The sequence below is a fragment of the Lepus europaeus genome, chromosome 3 (assembly GCF_033115175.1).
Source record: "Lepus europaeus isolate LE1 chromosome 3, mLepTim1.pri, whole genome shotgun sequence".
Taxonomy (NCBI): domain Eukaryota; kingdom Metazoa; phylum Chordata; class Mammalia; order Lagomorpha; family Leporidae; genus Lepus; species Lepus europaeus.
In genome coordinates this window covers 8,522,844-8,533,451 of record NC_084829.1, presented here as the reverse complement: position 1 = coordinate 8,533,451, position 10,608 = coordinate 8,522,844, and the positions used below count along the sequence as shown (strand labels likewise).

At 45.6% G+C, this 10,608-nt stretch overlaps 1 protein-coding gene across 1 annotated transcript; it reads left to right on the top strand.

The window, feature by feature from the left end:
• The first annotated feature begins 2,057 nt into the window (after positions 1 to 2,057).
• On the top strand, positions 2,058 to 8,629 carry LOC133753720 (syncytin-1-like). Its single transcript, XM_062184409.1, has 2 exons — positions 2,058 to 2,611; positions 6,642 to 8,629. The coding sequence occupies exon 2, from the start codon at positions 6,813 to 6,815 to the stop codon at positions 8,556 to 8,558; it is 1,746 nt and encodes a 581-aa protein (XP_062040393.1). The 5' UTR covers positions 2,058 to 2,611; positions 6,642 to 6,812; the 3' UTR covers positions 8,559 to 8,629.
• The last annotated feature ends 1,979 nt before the right edge of the window (positions 8,630 to 10,608 follow it).

The following is a 10,608-nucleotide window of genomic DNA, read 5'->3' as shown; positions in this document are numbered from 1 at the left end:
GTCAATGCAATTTTGGCATTAGCACTTAACTTAAAGAAAACTCTGTAAACAATTTCAAAGTTGCAAACCCTTTAAAACTTTTTATGACTTGCTTACATTTTCTGAAACTTTATACCTGTAGTTACTTTTACATAGTCTTAAATTGTTATGTATAGACAATCTATGAAAATACATGTTAACAAACTCAAACAGTCTCTCCTATCGAATTTAAGATGTGAAAAGTACAATACATTTTTTTTTTTTTTTTTTTACATTTTGCTTAGCATTGATGCCTAGATGGCTTAAGACACTGAGTTCTGAATTAAAAGTCAAAATTACATTTCCATGCTTTTAAGTAACATAAGAATAACTCCTCCTGAACAGCAAACATGGGCACAACTTTGAAAAGACAGCATAGGTCTGACACCATTTATAACATTTTAATATATTTTACATAATCTAAATTGACTCAAGCAGCGGTTACTTTAACAAATTTTAGAGTCTCATCCTTTGAGAGTTCCAGGGATCCGACTGGAAGCCCAAAGTTGGAAGACTCAGTTTAGAATTTAAGCTGTCAGAGTCAAGCAGTTTGGCCAACAATTAGTACACTTCTAATCAATTGGGTAATCACTCAAACACTGGAAACAGATAAACAACATAAACAACTTCGCGTTGCAGTTTTCCCAATCAAGACTCATAAAGTAAGACTCAAAGGTGTAATTAATTCCTGTCCCATATTGAAGGGGAAAGGCAAATAAGGGAAGTATATTAAAACACAGAAAACAACCACAAGACTCACAAATCACAAGACTTCACAAAGACACTGCGCACAACACTGGAACGAGACCTGCGCGCCCTAATGAGACAAGACCTGCGCGCAACAAAACTGAAACCAAAACGGGAGTGGCTGCTGCCACCAGCTCTTCTCCCGGGGAAAAAACCCTACTGAATCCTAACCAGAGCTTCCGATGAGAGCGAAGCGGCTGCCACCCGCCACGCTCCCCTGGTAAGCTTAATAATGGGAGCGAAGCGGCTGCCACCCGCCAGGCCCCCCCCAGAATACCGCCAATGGAGCGTCCTCCAAGGGCCTGAGCCAGGGGTCTTGACACGTCTGTCCTTCCTACTACTGGCTCAATACAGATACAGGTCCTGCAGGCACAATTTCAGTAAAACATAAACCTCCGGTACGTCAAGCGCCCCGGGAAAAAAATAAAAAATCAACAAAATCAACAGAACACAAAAAAAACACTTAAAACAGCAAAAACTTACCTCCGATTGGAAAATGGAGCGTGGGTCTGGGGTCTCGAATCTCGGTGGAACCTCCAAGAATGTAAGACCCCCGACAGGTGTCTCACACTTTTACCGACCCCAGAAACACGATTCCAATCCAATCGCTGCAAGTGCATGAGGAAGTTTATTACATCTGCGCAGATGGGCCATCTCTGTGCAAGAAGAGAGGCACTGATCATCAACCGCACAGCGTATTTAAGATTGAAAACCACAACATTAGCATATCTCCATAGCATGACACAGAGGATCACAAGATAAACCGCAGCATGACAAACCATCATAAGATCCAGGGTGAGGGTACAAAAGACCTTAAGCAAGCATAAACACGGGGTCATCATGACCAAAAACTTAACATAGCTCCTAAAATAATAATCATATGCTCAATTATCTCATAAAAGCATTAGCACAATCATCACATGCTACAAATTTAACTAAAGTTCAACTAGCACATGAAGGCATTTTGCAAGCCCAGCTATTTTGTACAAAAGCAGAACAATATGCAGTTAGCCAAGCGACTCCATTTTAAACCCAGGCTGCCTAATTTCTTTCTTTAAACCTGTCTAATTTCCTTCACCAGTTTATAAGGAGACCCAGTCTGAAAAAAAGAAAAGAAAATGAAACCACAAAGAAAGTAGAGTGGAGAGATAACTACTGATGTCTTAAATATCACCCTTGTCTGGGATCATCATGCCTGCATCAGATTAACCCTTGGTGGTTCAGGGGCCTGGATCAACAAGTTTCCCCCCTACCTAGCTGTCAGGGACCATGCAGTAGGTGGCCTTACCTCTTGGTAATAGAAAAACCTGGCGTGTCAGATAAAATGTACTATAAGCCATGCGCCTGTAACCGCCCTGCCCCCCTCCCTAATCTTGTAGAAGCCATGCGCCTGTAACCGCCCTACCCCCCTTCCCTAATCTTGTAGCTTCCCGTAACAGGGCCCCTTCCCGTAATAGGGCCCCGCGGGTTTTTCTTGATTGCGTCAGCACTGCAGTAGCGAAGACAAGCCCTTCCTCTTTCCCATGCCTCAATGATATATAGTGAGCAGTTCAAAAAATAAAGTTGCAGCTTGATCAGCACTTGTCTTGCTGCCATCCTTGTGTCTCCTGCCCCTCTCATTTCTCCTTCTAGGTACTCGACCCCAGTTGCTGTCCCGCGGGTCGGGACACCTGGCGCCCAACGTGGGGCTCGAGTGTGGCCCTTGGGGCTCGAAGTGCCTGTAAGATTGGAGAAACGCCGCCTTCCAGGAGGAAAACTTGGATCCAAGTGATTGTGCGACCAGCTCGGAACTGCCCACCCGAGATCATCAGCATCGGTCGACGCTGAGGAGCGAAGACGGCGCAAGGTAAGTGACAGCCATGGGGCAGGCATTATCGTCACGGGAAATGTTCATTAAAAGCCTCAAAGATACTCTCAAGACACGTGGAGTTCGGGTTAAAAAGAAAGATTTAAAAGTGTTTTTTGATCATATAGAAAGACTGTGTCCCTGGTTTCCCAAGGAAGGCACAATCGACGAGGTTAAGTGGGATAGAGTTGGAAGTTGTCTAAAAGATTTCCATGAGACTTTTGGCCCTGCCAAGGTGCCTATTACCATCTTTTCATATTGGAATCTAATTAATGATATTATAAAAACCCGGCATACAGATAAAGCTGTCGACGCCCTGGTGAGGGAAGGCGAGGAGACGCTACGGCGATGCTCCCAACCCCCCTCTAGATGCCCTTCTGTCATTCTAGATATGCCCCCTGTTTCTGATAAATACAGATAAAGCTGTCGACGCCCTGGTGAGGGAAGGCGAGGAGACGCTACGGCGATGCTCCCAACCCCCCTCTAGATGCCCTTCTGTCATTCTAGATATGCCCCCTGTTTCTGATAATGGCACCCCAGATGACCCCCCAGATGTGATCGAGGAGCCCACCCCTTCCCTCTCCAACAAGACGGGCCAATTATATCCTGTTATTCGAGACCGGTCAGCCTTTGAAGAGAGAGAGGAGACTGCCCATAGTGCCCCAGATCCCCCTAAACCCCCGCCATATAATCCTCACCTACCCCTTACCGTTTGCGCCCCCTCCTTCCACGATCTTAACCCACCTATACCTGACTTGTCGGCTCTGCGGCAGTCACTTCAAGCCAGGCGGGAGCACATCCAGCTCCTTAAAGAACTAAGAACCCTCGATGATGAGCTCCGCCATCTCGCCTTGGAACGACCCCTTCCACGATCTAAGCAAAATAACACCAAGCCCAAAACCCAACCCCTTCTGGCTTTCCCTGTAACCAGGAGACAAGCCCAAGGCCAGTCCGACCCTACCACTGATGGGGAAGATGAGGATGAGGATAATTCACCCCACCAACATGAGGAAGACAGTGAGGATCCGGGGTCAGAGGGAGAGGATCAGGCCCCCCATCAGGGACCGGGAGATGGACAACCGTCATCTTACAAAAGGCTTAGTCTCAAATTTATTGAAAAACTTAAAACAGCTTGCACCCAATACGGCCCCACCGCCCCGTACACTCAGGCCTTATTAGAAAACCAAAAAACCCGCTAATGATTGGGATTTTCTTGCCCGAGCCACTCTCAGCGGGGGTGATTACGTCCTGTGGAGGGCTGATTATGTTCAAATTTGTGAAGAATTAGCTCAACAAAACCTTACTAAAGTCTCATCAAAACATTGGACCCTCAAAAAACTTTTGGGAGATCCCCCGTATAACTCCAATAATTTACAAGCCCAATTCCCTACTGGGTTACTAACACAAATTAGCACTGCCGGCATGGGGGCATGGAGAAAACTCCCTCAGAGAGGAGCGGTCACCGCCTCTTTAGCTAAAGTTCAACAAGGGCCCGACGAGCCTTATAGTGATTTCGTTTCGCGCCTTAATATGGCAGCTGAGAGACTCGTCGGCCCGGGAGAGAGTGGAAGCGCGTTCGTTACACACCTTGCCTTTGAAAACGCCAATCCAGTTTGTAAGGACGTTCTTCGGCCTCATAAACATAAAAATGACCTTTCAGAATTCGTGAGGCTCTGCGCTGGCGTGGGATCAGCCCACGCTATGGGTCTGGCTATCGGAGCTGCATTTAAGTCGGCTCACAACCCCTCCGCAAAAACCTCCACTTGCTATGCTTGTAAACAGCCTGGACATTTTGCCCGTGATTGTCCCACTGCCTCATCAACCAGGCCTATGGCACAAAATATAACCCCATCCCCTCCAGGTAGGCCACTTCCTTCCACCCTGTGCCCTCGATGCCATAGGGGTTATCACTGGGCAAATGAATGTAGGTCAAAGACTAATTCTTCAGGCCAACCCCTCCCTCCTAGGCTGCCGGGAAACTCCCAGAGGGGCCAGCCCCTGGCCCCAAATTATCCAAGGACAAACCCTGGGGCGATACGGTTTGTCCCTCCTCAGGCCCAAGCCCAACAACAAGTTCCTCAAATGCCTCAACAATTACTTCCCTCCAACGAGCAACCCCAGGTAGCGCAGGACTGGACCTCTGTGCCGCCTCCGATACAATATTAGATTCCACCCAGGGCCCACAAATTATCCCTACAGGGGTGTGGGGCCCTCTGCCTTCGGGTACCTGTGCTCTTATTCTTGGTAGAGCATCAGCCACCCTTAAGGGCATTCAAGTTTTTCCTGGCATTATTGACGGTGATTTTACCGGACAAATAAAGATTCTAGCAGCCGCTATTAACGGAGTGGCTGCCGTTCCACAGGGCACCCGCCTAGCACAACTAATTCTTATGCCTTTAATTACTAAAAATACATCCTCAATTTCCTCCAGGCCCCGAGGCATTACCCCTTTGGGCTCCTCGGATGCCTATTGGGTCCAGCCAATCACAAAAAATAGACCTACACTAACCCTTACTATTGAAGGAAAGGATTTTAAGGGCATTCTAGATACGGGGGCGGATGCCACGGTCATATCTCAAGATCATTGGCCCACCCACTGGCCGCTGACCGCATCTTTTACTGACTTACAAGGTATAGGCCAATCTAATAACCCCCAAGTCAGCTCAAAGGTATTACACTGGAAGGATAGTGAAGGCAATCAGGGCACTGTAACTCCTTTTGTATTACCAGGCCTTCCTGTTAATCTGTGGGGACGTGACATTCTCTCCCAAATGGAAGTTATCCTGTGCAGCCCTAGTAACGTGGTCACACAACAAATGCTGCGCATGGATTATGTGCCTGGCACGGGACTTGGAAAAACAAGACAGGGCATAACTCAACCCATTACAACTCCCTCTAAAACAGATAAACACGGGCTCGGATATTCGGATTTTTAGCAACGGCCACTGGCCTTCCTGTACCCCATGCAGATAAAATCACATGGAATACTCAAACTCCTGTTTGGGTGGACCAGTGGCCGCTTACTCAAGAAAAACTAAATGCCGCTACAGCGCTTGTACAGGAGCAGCTCGAAGCTGGACACTTAGAGCCTTCTAATTCTCCCTGGAATACACCCATTTTTGTCATAAAGAAAAAATCTGGCAAATGGCGCCTTTTACAGGACTTGCGTGCCGTTAATAAGGTCATGGCACCCATGGGTGCCCTCCAACCTGGCATCCCCACCCCTGTAGCCATTCCAAATGGTTATTTTAAAATAATTATAGATCTTAAGGATTGCTTTTTTACTATTCCTTTACACCCTGATGACCGTCCTTTCTTCGCCTTTAGCCTTCCCCGTGTTAACTTCCAGGGACCAATGCAAAGATTTCAATGGAAGGTCTTACCCCAAGGAATGGCCAATAGCCCCACCCTTTGTCAAAAATTTGTGGCACAAGCAGTAGACCCAATTCGTTTACGCTGGCCACATCTTTATATTTTACATTATATGGATGATATTCTATTGGCAGCCCAAAATAAATCAAACCTACTTCGTTGCTTCACGGACCTTACTAAAACCCTTCTCACCCTTGGTTTACAAATTGCTCCTGATAAGGTTCAGTTACAAGACCCCTTTACCTATTTAGGCTTAAAATTACAACAAAACGAGGTTTTCGTGCCTCGCATCCAGTTTCGCTTAGACTGCCTCCATACCCTTAACGACTTTCAAAAACTTTTAGGAGATATTCAGTGGCTCAGGCCCTATATAAAGGTCCCTAACAACACTCTCTTGCCCCTTTACGACATCCTTCGAGGAAACTCAGATCCCTCTTCCCCCCGTGAACTCACCCCGGCTGCGAGAGAGGCGTTAAACCAAGTAACACAAGCCATCAGCCAACAATTTGTCTCTCAAATTTCGTATACCCTCCCTTTAACTTTTATTGTCTTAGCCACGCCACACACGCCCACTGGAGTGTTTTGGCAAAAGGCCCTCACACCTGGTAAAAAGGGTCAACCTCTTTTCTGGGTCCATCTCCCCACCTCCTCGTCTAAGGAATGAAAAGACCCGGCTGGACTCTACTGGGACTCATTACAGGACTCCTTGTTATTGTCGGTATTGTTGCCATTGTTGCTATTTGTGTATCTTATCTTCTCTCTATTCGCTCTTCCCCTACCACATTTCCTGAGGGCTCACTGATTAACCCCTCTGAAGGGCCCTAACAAAATGTCCCTCTTCCTTGCTCTCCTGATAATGGCAATCTACACCATCCATTGGGCTCCACCAGTCTTTGCAGGGTTTGACAACCCTCAGGCCATTCAAAAACTCCTTCAACAGCATAACCCTTGTACCTGCTCGGGGGGCATAACAGTATTACTCCCACAAACATCAACCTCCTATGGATCCCGAGTCCTCAATCGTAAGCCTCATTTTACACATGACTGTGGAGATAAAACTGCATATCGGGCTGCCACAGATTCCAAATGGCAGTGTACTCTCAAACCTAAACTAGACTCTTCCCGCCCTGAGGATCAATGCCCGTCAGAATGCAATAGTACTATCCACTACTCTGTGCACTCCTCCTGTTATACTCAGTATCAAACCTGTAATGAGGGGAGTAAACATTTATTGTTTGCCACTATTACAGGAGATCATGGGGGAATATTTGGAGGAGACTTATCGTCTTCACGCCTCAGCTCTCCTCCCTGCCCCCCTAAGGGACAAGTGGCCTGCTGGTACCCTACAGCCCCTGTGGGAGTGTCTGATGGTGGTGGCCCTCAGGACACACTTACCAGGTTAAAAACACAAAAGATGCTCGAAACCGCATTCGAAAGCCTTTATCCTTCTCTCCAATACCACCCTCTGGCTAACATCCGATCTCGAGGAATGGAAGGCTTAGATGCCAACACCGCCGATATCCTCACCGAGTCCCATAAATTACTTAATATCTCTAACCCCTCCCTTGCAAACAGCTGTTGGCTCTGTCTGCGCCAGGGACCCCCCCTTCCTCTTGCCGTATTTTTACCGCTTAATAGTACCTCTATGTTTAATGATTCCTCTAACGCTCAGCCTACACATCCCTTTCCTGTTCTTCCTTACCCAGCTGAAAACATCACTTGCCTTTATAAACCTCCCCTTAATAATTCCTTTGATATTGATGTAGGCCTCGCTCCCTTTTGTACAGATAATGAAACAATAGATTTCCCTCTTTACGCCCCCAATTCCACCGTATTTGTATGCAAGGATAATTTAGCCTATACTGTCCTACCAGCAAATTGGAGCGGTAGTTGCGCACATGCTACGCTTTTCCCCAATATTGAAATCATTTCGGGAGATACCCCTGTTCCCATCCCCTCCTTTGATTATATTGCGGGGCGACCGAAACGAGCTGTTCAATTTATTCCTTTAATAGCTACATTGGGAATCTCCTCAGCGATGGTTACAGGTTCAACAGGACTAGGAATTGCGGTCCACAAATATAGACAATTGTCCCAACAGCTTATTAATGATGTACAAACCCTATCCACCACCATTCAGGACCTTCAGGATCAAATTGACTCCCTAGCGGAAGTCGTTCTCCAAAACCGTAGAGGCTTAGACTTGCTTACTGCCGAACAGGGAGGTATTTGTTTGGCTTTACAGGAAACATGCTGCTTCTACGCCAACAAGTCCGGCATTGTTCGTGATAAAATCAAAACACTTCAAGAAGACCTGGAACGTCGTCGACGTGCCCTGGCTGAAAACCCCTTCTGGACTGGATGGAATGGACTGCTTCCCTATTTGTTGCCACTTCTAGGCCCCTTTGCTGGAATACTTATTATACTATCTGTAGGTCCTTGTCTCTTCAATAGACTCGTGGCCTTCATCAAACAACAAGTAGACAATTTGGCAGCCAGGCCAATTCAAATACATTACCAGAGTCTAGCCATGCAAGATCCCATGGAAACTTATCATCCCCTCTCCGGCCAATAAAGTATAGCCAATAAGGTCACGGTCCTTTCAACAGCTAACCTTCCCCCGTTCATTGCTGTCCAGTCGGGAGCCCAGGAAGGGCCCCAGGCCTATCAATAAAATGAGCAGTAAGCCAATGACGGGCACCTTCCCGTACCCACACCCGCCTAAGACAGGAGTCCTTGGGGACTGGCAAGGATATCCAGCGACGGGTAAGAGGTGTTAGGGTTTCGGGTCGATTCCTAAGACAGGCACTGCTCGTTCGTCAAACTTGGCCTAAACCACAGCTATCCTTCTTAAATTGATAAAGAAGGGGGATATGTCAGGGACCATGCAGTAGGTGGCCTTACCTCTTGGTAATAGAAAAACCTGGCGTGTCAGATAAAATGTACTATAAGCCATGCGCCTGTAACCGCCCTGCCCCCCTCCCTAATCTTGTAGAAGCCATGCGCCTGTAACCGCCCTACCCCCCTTCCCTAATCTTGTAGCTTCCCGTAACAGGGCCCCTTCCCGTAATAGGGCCCCGCGGGTTTTTCTTGATTGCGTCAGCACTGCAGTAGCGAAGACAAGCCCTTCCTCTTTCCCATGCCTCAATGATATATAGTGAGCAGTTCAAAAAATAAAGTTGCAGCTTGATCAGCACTTGTCTTGCTGCCATCCTTGTGTCTCCTGCCCCTCTCATTTCTCCTTCTAGGTACTCGACCCCAGTTGCTGTCCCGCGGGTCGGGACACCTAGCCACCCTGCACTGGCTTGTTTCTGCTTTAACTAGCAGCAGTGGGGTTTTATTCTCTTGCAGCTAAGACTTTCTATACATACCACACAGCAGGAGTTTAAACTGGAAAGTGGAAAGAATCCTTGACTTTGTACTTTGAGTTAGTTTTATCCATTTAAAGGAAACATTAAAAGCTAGTGTAAAATGAGAGATTTACATTCTGAATTCTTACATTTGCCTCTAATCTCTACCCTTTTTCGCTGTTTTCTAAGGTCTACTTTCTGGGATGACATTGTGTTTTCTGAGAATATCCAGAAAATTTTAAAAAACAACAACAAATACTGAACAGTATGAGGAGTTCATAAAAAAACATATATTGTTACAAAATTATGTATGGATTTCTGAAAAATATTCAACCAAAATAAACACATATTTCAATTCAATTTATACACAAACTTTTTAAAGTCCCCTTGTACTTTGAGTTACTCTTTTTCTACTATTGGCAGATTGGCTGGTCCAGACAGAAGCATGAGAAGATAATTCTCTTCAAAGGCATTCTGTTGAGTTGGTTACAAAGGCTGTAAAAACCTAACTGCTTTTTCTTAAGAAGGAGGCACTGAGAGCTCTGTTAGAATGCTTGTGTCAGAAAATATGAGTCTTTTGGCCATAACATTTAGGGTCTTTTTTTTTAAATTAAGTTTGGAGAAATAACAGAAGTCATATATATGTCACTTGGTGATTTTAACAAGTTGGTTAATAATGGTGCTTTAATATATCTCATAAAAAGTCAATTGTCTTCATTCTAGTAATGCAGTGTGCTAAATTTCCTGTATATCTTCTCAAATACCTAGACATGACGTCATTCAGCATTAGGACATTATCGTCTTCCTTACTCCTGCCTTATCATCATTGGCAGAAATGCACGTAACAGAGCAATTATTCTGTGGCATTGCATCATGATGTCAGATAACATGATTATTTTTGAAAGACTGTGCAGAGAACGTGGTGTTCCTGATAGTACACTTAACTGATGCTTATACCACATATATGAATGATATTTCTGCATAAGTTTTAATATTTTGAATGTTTCTGGAACCCAAAGTTAATGTTATAGGAACCCATAAAATGCAAAAATGACCTTAAAGAGAAGCTGTCACCTTTCGTTAAGTGATTTTAGTTCACAAGTATTGATTATAAGATGGCAATAATGGATGATGTTAAAATGTAACAATACCTGATATTTATATGCCTCTTTCAAGTGTAGACATATCTCAACTCAACAGTCCTACAAGATAAACCAGACATAAGTATCCCTCAGTAAAAATGCTGAGTAAGAAAAAGAAGTTCTTGGGGCGGGC

What these genes read in the sequence shown, in the direction of transcription:
- LOC133753720 (XM_062184409.1), top strand. Translation starts at nt 6,813, where the DNA reads ATGTCCCTCTTCCTTGCTCTCCTGATAATGGCAATCTACACCATCCAT.